Source organism: Oncorhynchus nerka, linkage group LG15 (genome assembly GCF_034236695.1).
Source record: "Oncorhynchus nerka isolate Pitt River linkage group LG15, Oner_Uvic_2.0, whole genome shotgun sequence".
NCBI lineage: Eukaryota > Metazoa > Chordata > Actinopteri > Salmoniformes > Salmonidae > Oncorhynchus > Oncorhynchus nerka.
In genome coordinates this window covers 7,972,815-7,994,317 of record NC_088410.1, presented here as the reverse complement: position 1 = coordinate 7,994,317, position 21,503 = coordinate 7,972,815, and the positions used below count along the sequence as shown (strand labels likewise).

The 21,503-nt window shown below is 45.9% G+C and overlaps 1 protein-coding gene across 3 annotated transcripts in view; it reads left to right on the top strand.

The window, feature by feature from the left end:
* LOC115118310 (zinc finger and SCAN domain-containing protein 2-like) overlaps window positions 1-16,728 on the top strand; it is a 38,642-nt gene extending 21,914 nt beyond the window's left edge. The window contains exons 1-4 of one of the 3 annotated variants that reach the window (XR_010458625.1): window positions 14,055-14,179; window positions 14,871-14,930; window positions 15,107-15,168; window positions 16,171-16,728. Coding sequence is in view for 2 of the 3 variants with exons in the window: in XM_065000892.1 (XP_064856964.1) it covers window positions 14,171-14,179; window positions 14,871-14,930; window positions 16,171-16,455 (354 nt within the window). In the remaining variant the exon portion in view is untranslated. Of the gene's footprint in view, window positions 1-14,054; window positions 14,180-14,870; window positions 14,931-15,106; window positions 15,169-16,170 lie in introns of those variants that run through there. The other 2 variants (XM_065000892.1, XM_065000893.1) reach the window with 2 other exon arrangements.
* The last annotated feature ends 4,775 nt before the right edge of the window (window positions 16,729-21,503 follow it).

Sequence of the window (21,503 nt, the reverse complement as noted above, 5' to 3'; positions counted from 1 at the left end):
CTGGCTAGGGGAGTAGAACACCTGTTGGATAGGGAGTAGAACACCTAGGAGAGAACACCTGTTTATGAGAGGTGCTGGCTAGGGAGTAGAACACCTGTTTAGGAGAGGTGCTGGCTAGGGGAGTAGAACACCTGTTTAGGAGAGGTGCTGGCTAGGGGAGTAGAACACCTGTTTAGGAGAGGTGCTGGCTAGGGGAGTAGAACACCTGTTTAGGAGAGGTGCTGGCTAGGGGAGTAGAACACCTGTTTAGGAGAGGTGCTGGCTAGGGAGTAGAACACCTGTTTAGGAGAGGTGCTGGCTAGGGAGTAGAACACCTGTTTAGGAGAGGTGCTGGCTAGGGGAGTAGAACACCTGTTTAGAGAGGTGCTGGCTAGCAGAGTAGAACACCTGTTTAGGAGAGGTGCTGGCTAGGGGAGTAGAACACCTGTTTAGGAGAGGTGCTGGCTAGCAGAGGAGAGGTGCTGGCTAGGGGAAGAACACCTGTTTAGGAGAGGTGCTGGCTAGGGGAGTAGAACACCTGTTTAGGAGAGGTGCTGGCTAGGGGAGTAGAACACCTGTTTAGGAGAGGTGCTGGCTAGGGGAGTAGAACACCTGTTTTTAGGAGAGGTGCTGGCTAGGGAGTAGAACACCTGTTTAGGAGAGGTGCTGGCTAGGGAGTAGAACACCTGTTTAGGAGAGGTGCTGGCTAGGGAGTAGAACACCTGTTTAGGAGAGGTGCTGGCTAGGGGAGTAGAACACCTGTTTAGGAGAGGTGCTGTCTAGGGGAGTAGAACACCTGTTTAGAAGAGGTGCTGGCTAGCAGAGTAGAACACCTGTTTAGGAGAGGTGCTGTCTAGGGGAGTAGAACACCTGCTTAGGAGAGGTGCTGGCTAGCAGAGTAGAACACCTGTTTAGGAGAGGTGCTGGCTAGGGGAGTAGAACACCTGTTAAGGAAAGGTGCTGGCTAGGGGAGTAGAACACCTGCTTAGGAGAGGTGCTGGCTAGGGGAGTAGAACACCTGTTTAGGAAAGGTGCTGGCTAGGGGAGTAGAACACCTGCTTAGGAGAGGTGCTGGCTAGCAGAGTAGAACACCTGTTTAGGAGAGGTGCTGGCTAGCAGAGTAGAACACCTGTTTAGGAGAGGTGCTGGCTAGGGGAGTAGAACACCTGTTTAGGAGAGGTGCTGGCTAGGGGAGTAGAACACCTGTTTAGGAGAGGTGCTGGCTAGGGGAGAAGAACACCTGTTTAGGAGAGGTGCTGGACAGGGGAGTAGAACACCTGTTTAGGAGAGGTGCTGGCTAGCAGAGTAGAACACCTGTTTAGGAGAGGTGCTGGCTAGCAGAGTAGAACACCTGCTTAGGAGAGGTGCTGGCTAGCAGAGTAGAACACCTGTTTAGGAGAGGTGCTGGCTAGGGGAGTAGAACACCTGTTTAGGAGAGGTGCTGGCTAGCAGAGTAGAACACCTGTTTAGGAGAGGTGCTGGCTAGCAGAGTAGAACACCTGTTTAGGAGAGGTGCTGGCTAGGGGAGTAGAACACCTGTTTAGGAGAGGTGCTGGCTAGGGGAGTAGAACACCTGTTTAGGAGAGGTGCTGGCTAGGGGAGTAGAACACCTGTTTAGGAGAGGTGCTGTCTAGGGGAGTAGAACACCTGTTTAGGAGAGGTGCTGTCTAGGGGAGTAGAACACCTGTTTAGGAGAGGTGCTGTCTAGGGGAGTAGAACACCTGCTTAGGAGAGGTGCTGGCTAGGGGAGTAGAACACCTGTTTAGGAGAGGTGCTGTCTAGGGGAGTAGAACACCTGTTTAGGAGAGGTGCTGTCTAGGGGAGTAGAACACCTGTTTAGGAGAGGTGCTGGCTAGGGGAGTAGAACACCTGTTTAGGAGAGGTGCTGGCTAGGGGAGTAGAACACCTGTTTAGGAGAGGTGCTGGCTAGGGGAGTAGAACACCTGTTTAGAAGAGGTGCTGGCTAGCAGAGTAGAACACCTGTTTAGGAGAGGTGCTGGCTAGCAGAGTAGAACACCTGTTTAGGAGAGGTGCTGGCTAGCAGAGTAGAACACCTGTTTAGGAGAGGTGCTGGCTAGGGGAGTAGAACACCTGTTTAGGAGAGGTGCTGGATAGGGGAGTAGAACACCTGTTTAGGAGAGGTGCTGGCTAGGGGAGTAGAACACCTGTTTATGAGAGGTGCTGGCTAGGGGAGTAGAACACCTGCTTAGGAGAGGTGCTGGCTAGGGGAGTAGAACACCTGTTTAGGAGAGGTGCTGGCTAGGGGAGTAGAACACCTGTTTAGGAGAGGTGCTGGCTAGGGAGTAGAACACCTGTTTAGGAGAGGTGCTGGCTAGGGAGAAGAACACCTGTTTAGGAGAGGTGCTGGACAGGGAGTAGAACACCTGTTTAGGAGAGGTGCTGGCTAGCAGAGTAGAACACCTGTTTAGGAGAGGTGCTGGCTAGCAGAGTAGAACACCTGCTTAGGAGAGGTGCTGGCTAGCAGAGTAGAACACCTGTTTAGGAGAGGTGCTGGCTAGGGGAGTAGAACACCTGTTTAGGAGAGGTGCTGGCTAGCAGAGTAGAACACCTGCTTAGGAGAGGTGCTGGCTAGCAGAGTAGAACACCTGTTTAGGAGAGGTGCTGGCTAGGGAGTAGAACACCTGTTTAGGAGAGGTGCTGGCTAGCAGAGTAGAACACCTGTTTAGGAGAGGTGCTGGCTAGCAGAGTAGAACACCTGTTTAGGAGAGGTGCTGGCTAGGGGAGTAGAACACCTGTTTAGGAGAGGTGCTGGCTAGGGGAGTAAAACACCTGTTTAGGAGAGGTGCTGGCTAGGGGAGTAGAACACCTGCTTAGGAGAGGTGCTGGCTAGGGGAGTAGAACACCTGCTTAGGAGAGGTGCTGGCTAGGGGAGTAGAATACCTGTTTAGGAGAGGTGCTGTCTAGGGGAGTAGAACCCCTGTTTAGGAGAGGTGCTGGCTAGGGGAGTAGAACACTTGCTTAGGAGAGGTGCTGGCTAGGGGAGTAGAACACCTGTTTAGGAAAGGTGCTGTCTAGGGGAGTAGAACACCTGTTTAGGAGAGGTGCTGGCTAGGGGAGTAGAACACCTGTTTAGGAGAGGTGCTGTCTAGGGGAGTAGAACACCTGCTTAGGAGAGGTGCTGGCTAGGGGAGTAGAACACCTGTTTAGGAGAGGTGCTGGCTAGGGGAGTAGAACACCTGTTTAGGAGAGGTGAACACTTGTTTAGGGGAGTAGAACACCTGTTTAGGAGAGGTGAACACTTGTTTAGGGGAGTAGAACACCTGTTTAGAAGAGGTGCTGGCTAGCAGAGTAGAACACCTGTTTAGGAGAGGTGCTGGCTAGCAGAGTAGAACACCTGCTTAGGAGAGGTGCTGGCTAGCAGAGTAGAACACCTGTTTAGGAGAGGTGCTGGCTAGGGGAGTAGAACACCTGTTTAGGAGAGGTGCTGGCTAGCAGAGTAGAACACCTGTTTAGGAGAGGTGCTGGCTAGCAGAGTAGAACACCTGTTTAGGAGAGGTGCTGGCTAGCAGAGTAGAACACCTGTTTAGGAGAGGTGCTGGCTAGGGGAGTAGAACACCTGTTTAGGAGAGGTGCTGGCTAGTGGAGTAGAACACCTGTTTAGGAGAGGTGCTGGCTAGGGGAGTAGAACACCTGTTTATGAGAGGTGCTGGCTAGGGGAGTAGAACACCTGCTTAGGAGAGGTGCTGGCTAGGGGAGTAGAACACCTGTTTAGGAGAGGTGCTGGCTAGGGGAGTAGAACACCTGTTTAGGAGAGGTGCTGGCTAGGGGAGTAGAACACCTGTTTAGGAGAGGTGCTGGCTAGGGGAGTAGAACACCTGTTTAGGAGAGGTGCTGGCTAGGGGAGTAGAACACCTGCTTAGGAGAGGTGCTAGCTAGGGGAGTAGAACACCTGTTTAGGAGAGGTGCTGGCTAGGGGAGTAGAACACCTGTTTAGGAGAGGTGCTGGCTAGCAGAGTAGAACACCTGTTTAGGAGAGGTGCTGGCTAGCAGAGTAGAACACCTGTTTAGGAGAGGTGCTGGCTAGGGGAGTAGAACACCTGTTTAGGAGAGGTGCTGGCTAGCAGAGTAGAACACCTGTTTAGGAGAGGTGCTGGCTAGCAGAGTAGAACACCTGTTTAGGAGAGGTGCTGGCTAGGGGAGTAGAACACCTGTTTAGGAGAGGTGCTGGCTAGGGGAGTAAAACACCTGTTTAGGAGAGGTGCTGGCTAGGGGAGTAGAACACCTGCTTAGGAGAGGTGCTGGCTAGGGGAGTAGAACACCTGTTTAGGAGAGGTGCTGTCTAGGGGAGTAGAACCCCTGTTTAGGAGAGGTGCTGGCTAGGGGAGTAGAACACTTGCTTAGGAGAGGTGCTGTCTAGGGGAGTAGAACACCTGTTTAGGAGAGGTGCTGGCTAGGGGAGTAGAACACCTGTTTAGGAGAGGTGCTGGCTAGGGGAGTAGAACACCTGTTTAGGAGAGGTGCTGTCTAGGGGAGTAGAACACCTGCTTAGGAGAGGTGCTGGCTAGGGGAGTAGAACACCTGTTTAGGAGAGGTGCTGGCTATGGGAGTAGAACACCTGTTTAGGAGAGGTGAACACTTGTTTAGGGGAGTAGAACACCTGTTTAGAAGAGGTGCTGGCTAGCAGAGTAGAACACCTGTTTAGGAGAGGTGCTGGCTAGCAGAGTAGAACACCTGTTTAGGAGAGGTGCTGGCTAGGGGAGTAGAACACCTGTTTAGGAGAGGTGCTGGCTAGGGGAGTAGAACACCTGTTTAGGAGAGGTGCTGGCTAGGGGAGTAGAACACCTGTTTTGGAGAGGTGCTGGCTAGGGGAGTAGAACACCTGCTTAGGAGAGGTGCTGGCTAGGGGAGTAGAACACCTGTTTAGGAGAGGTGCTGGCTAGGGGAGTAGAACACCTGTTTAGGAGAGGTGCTGGCTAGGGGAGTAGAACACCTGCTTAGGAGAGGTGCTGGCTAGGGGAGTAGAACACCTGTTTAGGAGAGGTGCTGTCTAGGGGAGTAGAACACCTGTTTAGGAGAGGTGCTGGCTAGGGGAGTGTTTAGGAGAGGTGCTGTCTAGGGGAGTAGAACACCTGCTTAGGAGAGGTGCTGGCTAGGGCAGTAGAACACCTGTTTAGGAGAGGTGCTGTCTAAGTAGAACACCTGTTTAGGAGAGGTGCTGGCTAGGGAGTAGAACACCTGTTTAGGAGAGGTGAACACCTGTTTAGGGAGAAACACCTGTTTAGAAGAGGTGCTGGCTAGCAGAGTAGAACACCTGTTTAGGAGAGGTGCTGGCTAGGGGAGTAGAACACCTGTTTAGGAGAGGTGCTGGCTAGCAGAGTAGAACACCTGTTTAGGAGAGGTGCTGGCTAGGAGTAGAACACCTGTTTAGGAGAGGTGCTGGCTAGGGGAGTAAAACACCTGTTTAGGAGAGGTGCTGGCTAGGGAGTAGAACACCTGTTTAGGAGAGGTGCTGGCTAGGGAGTAAAACACCTGTTTAGTAGAGGTGCTGGCTAGGGGGAGTAGAACACCTGCTTAGGAGAGGTGCTGGCTAGGGGAGTAGAACACCTGCTTAGGAGAGGTGCTGGCTAGGGGAGTAGAACACCTGTTTAGGAGAGGTGCTGTCTAGGGGAGTAGAACCCCTGTTTAGGAGAGGTGCTGGCTAGGGAGTAGAACACTTGTTTAGGAGAGGTGCTGCTGGGGAGTAGAACACCTGTTTAGGAGAGGTGCTGTCTAGGGGAGTAGAACACCTGTTTAGGAGAGGTGCTGGCTAGGGGAGTAGAACACCTGTTTAGGAGAGGTGCTGTCTAGGGGAGTAGAACACCTGCTTAGGAGAGGTGCTGGCTAGGGGAGTAGAACACCTGTTTAGGAGAGGTGCTGTCTAGGGGAGTAGAACACCTGCTTAGGAGAGGTGCTGTCTAGGGGAGTAGAACACCTGTTTAGGAGAGGTGCTGGCTAGGGGAGTAGAACACCTGTTTAGGAGAGGTGCTGTCTAGGGGAGTGAACACCTGCTTAGGAGAGGTGCTGGCTAGGGGTAGAACACCTGTTTAGGAGAGGTGCTGTCTAGGGGAGTAGAACACCTGTTTAGGAGAGGTGCTGGCTAGGGAGTAGAACACCTGTTTAGGAGAGATGAACACCTGTTTAGCACCTGTTTAGAAGAGGTGCTGGCTAGCAGAGTAGAACACCTGTTTAGGAGAGGTGCTGGCTAGCAGAGTAGAACACCTGCTTAGGAGAGGTGCTGGCTAGCAGAGTAGAACACCTGTTTAGGAGAGGTGCTGGCTAGGGGAGTAGAACACCTGTTTAGGAAAGGTGCTGGCTAGCAGAGTAGAACACCTGTTTAGGAGAGGTGCTGGCTAGCAGAGAGAACACCTGTTTAGGAGAGGTGCTGGCTAGCAGAGTAGAACACCTGTTTAGGAGAGGTGCTGGCTAGGGGAGTAGAACACCTGTTTAGGAGAGGTGCTGGCTAGGGAGTAGAACACCTGTTTAGGAGAGGTGCTGGCTAGGGGAGTAGAACACCTGTTTATGAGAGGTGCTGGCTAGGGGAGTAGAACACCTGCTTAGGAGAGGTGCTGGCTAGGGGAGTAGAACACCTGTTTAGGAGAGGTGCTGGCTAGGGGAGTAGAACACCTGTTTAGGAGAGGTGCTGGGTAGGGGAGTAGAACACCTGTTTAGGAGAGGTGCTGGCTAGGGGAGTAGAACACCTGTTTAGGAGAGGTGCTGGCTAGCAGAGTAGAACACCTGTTTAGGAGAGCTGCTGGCTAGGGGAGTAGAACACCTGTTTAGGAGAGGTGCTGGCTAGCAGAGTAGAACACCTGTTTAGGAGAGGTGCTGGCTAGCAGAGTAGAACACCTGTTTAGGAGAGGTGCTGGCTAGGGGAGTAGAACACCTGTTTAGGAGAGGTGCTGGCTAGGGGAGTAGAACACCTGTTTAGGAGAGGTGCTGGCTAGGGGAGAGAAAACCTGTTTAGGAGAGGTGCTGGCTAGGGGAGTAGAACACCTGCTTAGGAGAGGTGCTGGCTAGGGGAGTAGAACACCTGTTTAGGAGAGGTGCTGTCTAGGGGAGTAGAACACCTGTTTAGGAGAGGTGCTGGCTAGGGAGTAGAACACCTGTTTAGGAGAGGTGCTGGCTAGGGGAGTAGAACACCTGTTTAGGAGAGGTGCTGTCTAGGGGAGTAGAACACCTGTTTAGGAGAGGTGCTGGCTAGGGGAGTAGAACACCTGTTTAGGAGAGGTGCTGTCTAGGGGAGTAGAACACCTGCTTAGGAGAGGTGCTGGCTAGGGGGGTAGAACACCTGTTTAGGAGAGGTGCTGTCTAGGGGAGTAGAACACCTGTTTAGGAGAGGTGCTGGCTAGGGGAGTAGAACACCTGTTTAGGAGAGATGAACACCTGTTTAGGGGAGTAGAACACCTGTTTAGAAGAGGTGCTGGCTAGCAGAGTAGAACACCTGTTTAGGAGAGGTGCTGGCTAGCAGAGTAGAACACCTGCTTAGGAGAGGTGCTGGCTAGCAGAGTAGAACACCTGTTTAGGAGAGGTGCTGGCTAGGGGAGTAGAACACCTGTTTAGGAAAGGTGCTGGCTAGCAGAGTAGAACACCTGTTTAGGAGAGGTGCTGGCTAGCAGAGTAGAACACCTGTTTAGGAGAGGTGCTGGCTAGCAGAGTAGAACACCTGTTTAGGAGAGGTGCTGGCTAGGGGAGTAGAACACCTGTTTAGGAGAGGTGCTGGCTAGGGGAGTAGAACACCTGTTTAGGAGAGGTGCTGGCTAGGGGAGTAGAACACCTGTTTATGAGAGGTGCTGGCTAGGGGAGTAGAACACCTGCTTAGGAGAGGTGCTGGCTAGGGGAGTAGAACACCTGTTTAGGAGAGGTGCTGGCTAGGGGAGTAGAACACCTGTTTAGGAGAGGTGCTGGGTAGGGGAGTAGAACACCTGTTTAGGAGAGGTGCTGGCTAGGGGAGTAGAACACCTGTTTAGGAGAGGTGCTGGCTAGCAGAGTAGAACACCTGTTTAGGAGAGCTGCTGGCTAGGGGAGTAGAACACCTGTTTAGGAGAGGTGCTGGCTAGCAGAGTAGAACACCTGTTTAGGAGAGGTGCTGGCTAGCAGAGTAGAACACCTGTTTAGGAGAGGTGCTGGCTAGGGGAGTAGAACACCTGTTTAGGAGAGGTGCTGGCTAGGGGAGTAGAACACCTGTTTAGGAGAGGTGCTGGCTAGGGGAGTAGAAAACCTGTTTAGGAGAGGTGCTGGCTAGGGGAGTAGAACACCTGCTTAGGAGAGGTGCTGGCTAGGGGAGTAGAACACCTGTTTAGGAGAGGTGCTGTCTAGGGGAGTAGAACCCCTGTTTAGGAGAGGTGCTGGCTAGGGGAGTAGAACACCTGCTTAGGAGAGGTGCTGGCTAGGGGAGTAGAACACCTGTTTAGGAGAGGTGCTGTCTAGGGGAGTAGAACACCTGTTTAGGAGAGGTGCTGGCTAGGGGAGTAGAACACCTGTTTAGGAGAGGTGCTGTCTAGGGGAGTAGAACACCTGCTTAGGAGAGGTGCTGGCTAGGGCAGTAGAACACCTGTTTAGGAGAGGTGCTGTCTAGGGGAGTAGAACACCTGTTTAGGAGAGGTGCTGGCTAGGGGAGTAGAACACCTGTTTAGGAGAGGTGAACACCTGTTTAGGGGAGTAGAACACCTGTTTAGAAGAGGTGCTGGCTAGCAGAGTAGAACACCTGTTTAGGAGAGGTAATGCACCATCTGTTTTTCTAATGTATTACTTTGATTCAAATCAGATCAAGTCTTAACTGGTGATAGCAGACACCCACATAGCGGATGTGGTGGTGGAACTGCGTTGGAGCCTCAAATCGGTGAGCAGCTACTCTTACGACCGTTGTCACAAAAGCCACAACTCGCCCCACTTGCTTTAGAAGTTAAGAATGAGACAGTGTAGGTTATATAGAAATAACAACATGGTCTCGGAGCGTTTCGTATTATTCTTTACGTAAAGCCAAGACACCCCATTTAGTATGATACCCTGTGTTACGTTTCGTATTATTCTTTACGTAAATCCAAGACACTCCATTTAGTATGATATGTTACGTATGGTGTGGATTAATTTGTGGATGTCCAGCATCCATTTTATACAATATGTTATGAATTTGCAAAACGTATGATATGTGACGAATTCCAATTTGTTGTAGCTAACATTAGCTAGCTCTATGAGTTGGGGGTTAGGTTAAGGTTAGAGGAAGGGTTAGCTAACATGCTAAGTGATTGCAAAATTGCTAATTAGCTACAATGCTAAAGTTGTACGTGATGAGATTCGAACGGACAACCTTTTGGATTGCTAGATGTTACGCATCCTTTTGTTCTTGCCTTAGGTAACCATCTGTCTTATGTAACCATACGAAACATAACATATACTAATTTGAGTGTCCTTAGGTTTTAAGTTTACTATGTTGCATCTAATCTATGAGACCAGTCTGAGAAATAATTAAGCTCAAATTGAAAAAAAATAATAATAATAATTAGGATTTGTGTCATCCTAATGGAGGTGTAGATTACATCTCACATTCCAGTGTTCCAACTTGTTAACGAGGCTGCATGTGATTTCTGTTAACGCGATTCCACGCAGCCAATGAGCACCGCCAAAACAAACCGGTATGCAGATGTCGGCTAAAGTGGATCTGATTGAATAAAGACCTTTATTTTCAAATGAGTTTATTAAAGCTGTGTTGATGAAACCAGAAGTTAATCCCAACGGGGGACAGATGAATAGGGCTTTATAGGGGAAATGGGCATCTGCAGTTTCTACATTCATATAAGTGACCCACCACCTGGATTTGGTCTTGTGTAGCAAAATTTGAATTATTATTATTATTTTTTTTACATCGGATAAAAGTAAAGACTCAGAGCTACAAAATGGTATATCATCCACTGCAGTTGAGGAACAATGGGAACGTAATTCTGCTTTGAAAATGGATTTACTTCTAACCCTACTTTTGAGAAAATGGTCCTTGAATGTTGGATGGAATGGCACCAAACACATGTATTTCATGTATTTGATACCATTCCACTAATTCTGCCACAGCCTTTAGCACGAGCCAATCCTCCCTAATTAAAGTGCCACCAACCTCCTGTGATTTAGCTAGACTCTTACCTGAATACATGGATGGACGCTTCTCCCTCTGTCGTGGATGCCATGGTTACACTTAGTTTGAAGATGTAATCCGGAGACAGGTGTTTTGTATTTTTTTTCGTGGCTAAACCAACTAGGCTTGTAATTTAACCATTTTATTTGTATTTACAGATGGAATACAAGTTTGTTATTAAGTTTGTTATTAAGGCACGCATTTCTGCCAACATTATTATTTTTTTAAATGTAATAAAAATGCGCTAAGTTCAAATGCCACTCCTGTGAAGTAGTGACATGAGAATATACACCTAGTTTCTTGAAATGGGTCACATAAATTAATTATATATACAAATGGATTCTTAAAGAATGTAATTTATAAATGCCTCATAAGCTTAGTTTAAGTGTCACAACCCGTCATAACCGCGCAAAAAAATATGCTCGTTTTACTTCAATGTTTGTAAACATTGTATATGTAAATAACCACTGCATACCTTCAAAACATGGTTAGAGAAATCATGTTGATGGCATCCATCCATATCTCTGTCTATGAATCTGAGAGTGGGTTACATTTCTCTTGGCCCATCCCTCAGCGTTTGACCAAAACGGAGGCGGGGTGATCACTTTGTTATTGTTATTGTTAATTGCATGTTTCTTTGAGAGTTATTAAAGGGATACTTTGAGATTTATTAAAGGGATACTTTGAGATTATTAAAGGGATACTTTGAGAGTTATTAAAGGGATACTTTGAGAGTTATTAAAGGGATACTTTGAGAGTTATTAAAGGGATACTTTGAGAGTTATTAGGGATACTTTGAGAGTTATTAAAGGGATACTTTGAGAGTTATTAAGTTATTAAAGGGATACTTTGAGAGTTATTAAAGGGATACTTTGAGAGTTATTAAAGGGATACTTTGAGAGTTATTAAAGGGATACTTTGAGAGTTATTAAAGGGATACTTTGAGAGTTATTAAAGGGATACTTTGAGAGTTATTAAAGGGATACTTTGAGAGTTATTAAAGGGATACTTTGAGAGTTATTAAAGGGATACTTTGAGAGTTATTAAAGGGATACTTTGAGAGTTATTAAAGTGATACTTTGAGAGTTATTAAAGTGATACTTTGAGAGTTATTAAAGGGATACTTTGAGAGTTATTAAAGGGATACTTTGAGAGTTATTAAAGTTACCATATTGTTAGCGCAATTGCTGGAAGTCTCTTGGTGCCTTAGCCAGCTCCTCTCAAAAGCAGGGAAATAGACCTTCTATCTACATCAAAGCTGGGTGGTTTGTCAATAGGAATATCCAATAAACACAATAGACTAACAGGGAAGGTGATTCACCACAGTTCAAGTTCCACAATAAGATCTACGACGCTGATATTTTTTGCAAACTCTTCATATTTGTAATCTGTGGGCGTCACCGAGTTGGCTGATACCCCATTTCATGGACCCCAGATCCATAGGTAAACCTGTGCATTGTAAAATAAATAAATATATACCCCAATGAAATTCTGAAAACTGATTGATTGTCTTGTATTGAATTGATATAACCACATTCCGACCTTGTCTAGTATTATCTTGTCCGATTTCACTATTTTTTGCGTCACTTTCAAGGGGGGGACTTTTATTTTGAAGGCGAAGCGCCGATTCCACTATTGTTGCTCACCTGTTGTTCTCGACCATAGAGATAGATAGAAGACTAATATTTATTTCTGTGCCATTATAGCGTATGTGACAGCTTGGGCAGCGCCATTGAGGACACAACCCATAGGAATCCTCCCTGAATTCTGTCCCGTCTAATGGCTGATGGTTCTAGACTAACGTGCGGATAAGGCCACCAAATATTTGGTGTTGAACAGGAAATTACTGTCTTGGGACAAAACCAGATACTGTTCCCTCGCTGGTTGCTTTGATAAACGTAATGTTGTCCTTACACTGTACACAGTCATTTTAAAATCGACATGAATATAAAACACAAAATAGTTGGCCTTTGGTCCTGGATATTTACTGGATTTGAAGACTTTTGTTCCAGCCCAACAGTAACAGACCTCATTACAATAAGAAGCATTTTACATTTGTCCATAAAAATACAAATAAACATTTAAAAATATTTATTAAAGTTGTCTTCATTAGTAACTGTAGCCCAGCCGACCGTCATTCTCTTAGGTTATAAGGTCAACGGGTGAATGACGTGCCGTTCTCTTAGGTTATAAGGTCAACGGGTGAATGACGTGAAAAGTAAATACGTTCTCTTAGGTTATAACGGGTGAATGACGTCAGCGGGTGAATGTTTCTCTTAGGTTATAAGGTCAACGGGTGAATGACGTGCCGTTCTCTTAGGTTATAAGGTCAACGGGTGAATGACGTGCCGTTCTCTTAGGTTAATTAAAAGGTCAACAGGTGAATGACGTTCCGTTCTCTTAGGTTATAAGGTCAACAGGTGAATGACGTGCCGTTCTCTTAGGTTACAAGGTCAACAGGTGAATGACTTGCCGTTCTCTTAGGTTATAAGGTCAAAGGGAACGTCATTTACCCGATGTGGCCAATAGAAAAGAGGAGCTGTAACCTCTAACATTTTTTTTTTAACTAGTGTTGATAATGGGATATGATAAAGGGTGAGTCGGTCAAGGATCGATGCAGACAAGGTGGTAGATTGTACGACAAGCGACAGGTTTATTCAGAGTGAAGATATCTGGTACAGCGTATATACGGGCCCCTCTGTTAGCTCATCAGAGACTAGCAGAAAAGGAACCTTGCTAACAGTGGGTACAAGCTTCATATACAGAACAGAAAGTAGGTTGATTTCTAGGAGATCGGATCTTCGGATTGGATCAGGCTGGGGTGTAGTCATCCGGCATTGGCTCTGTTGTCTGTCCGTCATCGTAGAATCCTGCCATGCCTGTTCTTGGTCGTCACACCATGTTCAGCTGAAAAGGAGATCTGGTGTGTGCGCTATCTTCAGTCACACAATGTTCGGCTGGGAGGGAGATTATGTGTGTGTGCTAGTTTGTCTCTAAGTCTAGGCTTTCTGCCAATCTGTGGGTGTCTTATCTGGGTGTCCTCGGCAGCTATGTGTGTACTGTATGTGCGTCGTCCCTGTCTTCTGGGGTCAGTGTGTAAGAGCGTATGCGTCCCTGTCCTGTCCTCAAGAGTCCGTGTGTAATGTGTGTGCGTCCCTATCTTGTCCTCGAGAGTCAGTGTGTAATGTGTGTGCGTCCCTATCTTCAGGGGAGTTGTGGCCGAACTGCCGGCTAGCACCTGTGGCTAGGAGTATCCTGTTGTGACAGTGTTCTGGATGATTACAGTGAGTGTGTGTGTGAGAGATATCCTGTATGGGGCCCAACCTGTTTTACTATGAAAATACGTTGTCTCAGCTATAGTAGTGTAATGTCACCTACATAGGAATTAATAGTAATGTAATGTCACCTACATAGGAATTAGCAGTCCTCTACACTAGACAAGTCAGTTAATAACAAATTGTTATTTACAATGATGGTAACAGAGGGTTAACTGCCTTGTTCACTGGCAGAACGACCAATCTTTTTTTTTTACCGTGTCTGCTCAGGGATTTGATCCAGCAACCTTACTGGCCCAACGCTCTAACTACTAGGCTACCTGCCGACCCCTACTTCACATTCCCACTATGCGCATGGAATAGGAAACTATGTGAATTATATTAAATGAAATGTATTTATATAGATCTTCTTACATCAGCTGATATATCAAAGTGCTGTGCAGAAACCTAGCCTAAAACCCCAAACAGCAAGCAATGCAGGTGTAGAAGCACGGTGGCTAGGGAAAACTCCCTAGAAAGGCCGGAACCGAGGAGGAAACCTAGAGAGGAACCAGGCTGTGAGGGGTGACCAGTCCTCTTCTGGGTGGAGGGCAGTGAGTCAAAGCAGACGTTATTGCCTCGCTAAAAAGTATAACCTTCTCTACCGGAGGACTCAGCTCTCAAACTACAAAGTACAGCTCAAACTACAAAACCCAGGACAACTAACTGAACGCCGTGAATGATCTAGCTACGCACGGTAGTTATTTGATACGTGGAACGTCGGACAGAGACTTGCTAGTAGCTAAATATAGCCATGGATCAGGTGAGTTAACTAGCATGCTATCTAGCAATGTTACTCGTTTATTCTGTTGTGGGTTCTGCTCTGACGATAGATTTACTTAAATGAAAAGTTAGTGTCAAAATAACCACCCATAGTTAGGGTAGCTATCTTATCATTGAATCGCCATTTTATGCATCCGACCGATTTACTAGTTATCTTGGCATTTAGCTTATACCCCTGGAATGTGGAACAGATGCTCACTCACTATCTGGCCTAGTGGCAAAGACAGAAGCCCCATTTAGTTCAACTATTTATTTTCTTAAAATCAGAAAAAAACCTTAACCATACTGCTAACCCTAACCTTTAATTAAAGGCGCTACACCTAATTTATCCCATATGTGGAAACTAGGTGGGTTACAACAGCACGAGGCTTCATTCAAAACAAATATCCTCCCTTTTCCCCTGTAACATGGCGGAGACTTGCTCTTGAGCCTATTCCTTTCGGTTTTGGTCCACCAGCTTCAAACATCTGTTATTGAAAAGATATTTCACAGCGATTTCATGGTACAATGATTCCCTGTGTTATTCAGTGCTTGAATTCACGCACAAACTGAAATTGAGCAAACAGTGTTGAATTTTACCAACCAGGAAATTCTACTTTTTCGACATTGGGCGCTTGACCCGATTTCCACTATATAACACAAACACAACAGCTTTCCCATTTTGACAACAGATGCAGGACGGGTGGGAGAAATTAATAGGCGAATACCACAGCCAATCACAACACTGGTGGGTAAGTAACATTGTGAAACACTATCATTCCACTATTACTGCAGATATACGAAGGACATTTTCAGAAATTAGAATGCATTTTTGTTTGTTTTAATAAATATGTGTAGCACCTTTAAAAGACCAAAACCCAAATGTTTGTTTCCATACATTTCTATGATCTACCCTTTGACTTTGCAGCTTGGCCATCTAGTGGGAAAGGGAGAGGCTATACGGACACGCCTGCTGGCCAAATGAATGACGTATCTCGTGCAGCTGAAAGTCGTGGAGACGATTGGATTCGGGTTCAGTCAGGCGTCCTGAAGAGCCCTTCCCCACTTCCCAGCAAGCTAGTTTCTGCTCGCTAGTAACCATATGGGTGTCACCATGACCAATTAGCGAATGTAACGACAACCCGGTGTGAATCAGTAGTGCAATGGGGCTTTTCGGAGGTGCTTGATAACAGCTTACATGAGAAATATCTTGTAATATTGGTAGTAAACCATCTGCATATCACCGTGATAGGCTTCTGCTCAGTCGGGAGAGTTTGCGTTGCAAGCCGGTAACACGACAACACGTGTGGCAGTGTCCTCCTGCTGACCGCAGTAAGGAGAGAGGGGGAAGTAGCTAGATACTGTAGCCAATATCAGGCCAGGGTGGAGTGTATTTATTGTAATGATTTTCACTGAAAATGTTAAACTACGGCATCAATGTCTATTAAAATAAATACATACTAACAATTACTCCGATTTAAACACGCTTCCAAGTCCCAACTTCAACAGACAAGTTTCAAATTATGGCTGAAGTTGCTACCCACAACTATAAACTAGCTAGCTGGGCTCATCAGGACAGCTGAATGAACAGAATCTGTTTGTCTCCACTCAAATATCGCAGTAGAAACGCGAACGTCAACTAGCCTATTATATAACCCAGGACAACTTTAGAGCTCCATTTTGTCCCACACTGCTACAGTCAATAGAATACCCCTAAATGGCCGTTCAAAAAGTACTCTAATAAAACCAACATTTTGTTTGTCTACAGTATCAGCAAAGATGGTTTAGTATGAAGATATGTAGAAACTGCTTATCCACTAGAAATCCTTGATCGTGCTTATAGACGATATCAGGGCGACGTTGGCTACCTAAGCTCATGCGCAGAAACACAATCAAAGCATTGAGATGCAGTCAATTCTGTGGTGAGTGTCCATGGGGGCTGTATGGAATGTGAATTATCGTTAAACATCCCTCCCCTTCTGTGGTTTCCAGGACAACCCTAGCCCGCACCCTTCCGCCCTCCCGGAATCCCCGAGTCGTGCCTCTCCGGGTAGCGCCTTACTGTTGGGTCTGAAGAGGGTGTCTGTGCGGCTGGTCGACTGCAGGAAAACAACGGACCTGAATGGAACTACGAGACGAGGAGACAAAGAGGAAGATTTGACTGATCAAAGTAAAAGACTGCTGGGTCTGAAGAGGGTGTCTGTGCGGCTGGTCGACTGCAGGAAAACAACGGGACTGAGTGGAACTATGAGACAAGGAGGAGAAGAAGATGAGTGAGATTTGACTGATCAAAATAAGTAGGAGGGTTATGTAGGAGCAGCATGTGTTTACTTTGGACACATTAATAATATGAAGAAGAAGAAGCAGCTGCCATCCTAGGAGCATGAAACACGACTCATCTCCTGGCAGCACACAACATTGAAAATAAAATGTTTTTATAATAAATATTCTGCACTAGCATTTAAACAAAATACAAATATTCTGACCATTCTGAATAACTTCATTGTGTCGTAGATCTTAAATTATCCTTAAAAGTGATTAGGAAGTGGAATCTGGTGTAGAAATCCTCATTCAACATAAAGGTGATTAGGAAGTGGAATCTGGTCCAGTGGTGAGAATCCTCATTCAACATAAAGGTGATTAGGAAGTGGAATCTGGTCCAGTGGTGAGAATCCTCATTCAACATAAAGGTGATTAGGAAGTGGAATCTGGTCCAGTGGTGAGAATCCTCATTCAACATAAAGGTGATTAGGAAGTGGAATCTGGTCCAACAGGTCTTACAGGAAGTACAGGTCGTAAAAACATTGTCTTGAGGCACCATGACACGTCAAGACACAAGAAAACTATATTTAGGGAAGCATCTTCAAGACATTTTCTAGGCCAACTTTTCTGGACCTCTCTTCCCGACAGCTAAGGGGATTCTTTACTTTACGCTCAGTCTCTGCTCTACTCCTTAGAGAACAGGCTAATCAGAGAACAGGCTAATCAGAGAACAGGCTAATCAGAGAACAGGCTAATCAGAGAACAGGCTACTCAGAGAACAGGCAACTCAGAGAACAGGCTAATCAGAGAACAGGCTACTCAGAGAACAGGCTAATCAGAGAACAGGCTACTCTGGAAAAAAATTGTTAATCAAAGCTCAATCATTGTCCTCAAGATTACATAATGATAGGATTCTATATAACCGAACCGAATATAAACAGAACACAGTGTGTGTGTGTGTAAAATAGAGAATCTCGTACACCCACATGTGCAGAAGCTTCAGGACATTTAGCTGTCGGGAAGAGGGGTTCGGAACAGTCGGATCTGTAGCCTCTCCGTTGTTTATATATTAGTGGTTTGAGAGAGATACCATAAAATGTTTTCAGACACATTTGGGAGACATGTCTTGATACATAATGGCATCTTAAAGATGTCTTTTTTTAAAAGTATCTATGTCTTGAAGCGTCTCAGGATTTCTCAACTTGTGATGGCTGGGTACGTAGGTTTATAAACGATCAGAAACATATTTACGCAGTCTTCACTTTGGGCTTCCATAGTCCGATTGTGATGGCTGGGTACGTAGGTTTATAAACGATCAGAAACATATTTACGCAGTCTTCACTTTGGGCTTCCATAGTCCGATTGTGATGGCTGGGTACGTAGGTTTATAAACGATCAGAAACATATTTACGCAGTCTTCACTTTGGGCTTCCATAGTCCGATTGTGATGGCTGGGTACGTAGGTTTATAAACGATCAGAAACATATTTACGCAGTCTTCACTTTGGGCTTCCATAGTCCGATTGTGACAGGTGGCAATAAAGGGAACAACGACGGTGGGATGAACGTATCTTCTGTCGTTGGCGTTTATCTTTTTACGGAAATAGGGAGAACGTGCATTTTTTATGGCCTATAAAAGTGTTGGAACAAATTGTTGGACAGTTCTGAATAAATTAAACATCAGCTCTTTGCTGTATTCGTTGGAGTCGTTCTCGAGTCATGTTTTTAAACGTTTTGAAATCTCACAGTATCCACTTTGCTGTGCGTTCGAGGTTTCTTTTTACAGTCTATGGCTCGTGGAAACTGCAGACACAGTGATCTGTGCTATCTGATTGGCCAGCGGTAGGCCTATAGGTGCACTTGATTTGCTCTCTGGACCTGTCAGGTAGGCGTAGTTCTACCTTCAAACACATTAAATGGTTAAAAATGGGAACACGTTGCCTTCTCGGTGCTAGGGCTGTTGAATTTGGGTGCACATACAACCAACAGCGCGCAATGAATAAATAAATAGGAACAGAAGTTTTTTTTTTACAGAAATGTTTAATGATCAACTAGGAATGCCTTGGAGATCGACCAGTCGGCGACCACTGTAGCAAGATGTTCTCTCAATTGACAAGTCTGAAAAGACTCCAGCGGACACACACTGGAACGAAGCCATACCACTGCTCTGACTGCGGAAAGAGTTTTGCTAACTCAAGAAGCCTGAGAGTTCACCAGACAACACACGCTGGAGAGAGTTTTTCACAAACAAGTGAGCTTAAGGTTCACCAGCATAAGATATCAACTTCAGAAACACAGATGAGAGAAGCCTCACTTCTGCTCTGAATGTGGGAACCACTTTTCACAATCATAAGCATTAAAGATGAGATAACAGACACTGGAGAGAAGCCTTAACACTGCTCAGACTGTAAAGAAGTTTTCACAATCAAGTGTGCTTAAAGGTCACCAGCGAACACACACTGGTGGAGACAAAATCAATTACTTTAAACACCAGTTTTCCCTTTTAAAAGGTTTTACAGACCCCTCAGAGCTTTTTAAAGCAATGTTTGAAATAAGAACCCTGTTTATACCTGGTGCTATCATGCGTATCCTTTGTCCTGAACTTGTCCACATTCTGATTTGTGTCCACATTTACAAAGAAAAGTAAAATAACTGATTAGCAGCAACATTTCCTGAGGCAGTTTGGGACAAATTGATTGGCTGGATCCAAGCTTACTGACAGGCCAGTGGGCAGGGTTTACAGGTGAACGTCAAATAAGAAAAGGAGTGTCTGCGGAGCTGACTTTTACGGGATCTTTAGTCCACCGGATCCTGATGCTTTACACTATATATTCTCTGTTCTCTATTACACAGGTGGCAAACGGGAGGGGCGACTGTCTGCGTGTCATCACCCCTGCCTTGTACTTCATTAATACATAAAGGTCACTGATTAGTAAGGAACTCCCCTCACCTGGTTGTCTAGGTCACTGATTAGTAAGGAACTCCCCTCACCTGGTTGTCTAGGTCACTGGTTAGTAAGGAACTCCCATCACCTGGTTGTCTAGCTCACTGATTAGTAAGGAACTCCCCTCACCTGGTTGTCTAGGTCACTGGTTAGTAAGGAACTCCCCTCACCTGGTTGTCTAGGTCACTGATTAGTAAGGAACTCCCCTCACCTGGTTGTCTAGGTCACTGATTAGTAAGGAACTCCCCTCACCTGGTTGTCTAGGTCACTGATTATTAAGGAACTCCCATCACCTGGTTGTCTAGGTCACTGTTTAGTAAGGAACTCCCCTCACCTGGTTGTCTAGGTCACTGGTTAGTAAGGAACTCCCCTCACCTGGTTGTCTAGGTCACTGGTTAGTAAGGAACTCCCCTCACCTGGTTGTCTAGGTCACTGGTTAGTAAGGAACTCCCATCACCTGGTTGTCTAGCTCACTGGTTAGTAAGGAAGTCCCCTCACCTGGTTGTCTAGCTCACTGGTTAGTAAGGAACTCCCCTCACCTGGTTGTCTAGGTCACTGATTAGGGTTGTCTAGGTCACTGGAACTCCCCTCACCTGGTTGTCTAGGTCACTGGTTAGTAAGGAACTCCCCTCACCTGGTTGTCTAGGTCACTGGTTAGTAAGGAACTCCCATCACCTGGTTGTCTAGCTCACTGGTTAGTAAGGAAGTCCCCTCACCTGGTTGTCTAGCTCACTGGTTAGTAAGGAACTCCCATCACCTGGTTGTCTAGGTCACTGTTTAGTAAGGAACTCCCCTCACCTGGTTGTCTAGCTCACTGGTTAGTAAGGAACTCCCATCACCTGGTTGTCTAGGTCACTGTTTAGTAAGGAACTCCCATCACCTGATTGTCTAGGGCTTAATTGAATAGAAAAAAATAAAAACCAGCAGACACTAGAACCTCTATGGAATGAGTTGGACACCGCTGGTCTACTACGTGTACAGAACAAGCCACTGGGGGTTCTCCTTTAATGAAGTTAGATCACAGCTGAATGGTGCTCCTTTAATGAAGTTAGATCACAGCTGAATGGTGCTCCTTTAATGAAGTTAGATCACAGCTGAATGGTGCTCCTTTAATGAAGTTAGATCACAACTGAATGGTGCTCCTTTAATGAAGTTAGATCACAGCTGAATGGTGCTCCTTTAATGAAGTTAGATCACAGCTGAATGGTGCTCCTTTAATGAAGTTAGATCACAGCTGAATGGTGCTCCTTTAATGAAGTTAGATCACAGCTGAATGGTTCTCCTTTAATGAAGTTAGATCACAGCTGAATGGTGCTCCTTTAATGAAGTTAGATCACAGCTGAATGGTTCTCCTTTAATGAAGTTAGATCACAGCTGAATGGTTCCTTTAATGAAGTTAGATCACAGCTGAATGGTGCTCCTTTAATGAAGCACAGCTGAATGGTTCTCCTTTAATGAAGTTAGATCACAGCTGAATGGTGCTCCTTTAATGAAGTTAGATCACAGCTGAATGGTGCTCCTTTAATGAAGTTAGATCACAGCTGAATGGTGCTCCTTTAATGAAGTTAGATCACAGCTGAATGGTGCTCCTTTAATGAAGTTAGATCACAGCTGAATGGTTCTCCTTTAATGAAGTTAGATCACAGCTGAATGGTGCTCCTTTAATGAAGTTAGATCACAGCTGAATGGTACTCCTTTAATGAAGTTAGATCACAGCTGAATGGTGCTCCTTTAATGAAGTTAGATCACAGCTGAATGGTGCTCCTTTAATGAAGTTAGATCATAACTGAAGGGTGCTCCTTTAATGAAGTTAGATCACAACTGAAGGGTGCTCCTTTAATTAAGTTTTTTAATTTTTAAAATTTAATTTCACCTTTATTTAAAACCATGTAGGCTAGTTGAGAACATGTTCTCATTTACAACTGCGACCTGGCCAAGATAAAGCAAAGCAGTTCGACACGTATAACAACACAGAGCTACACATGGAGTAAAACAAAGAGTAGAAAAATAAGTCCATATGCAATGTGAGCAAATGAGGTGAGATACGGGAGGTAAAGGCAAAAAATAGGCCATGGTGGCGAAATAAATACAACATAGCAATTAAAACACTGGAATGGTAG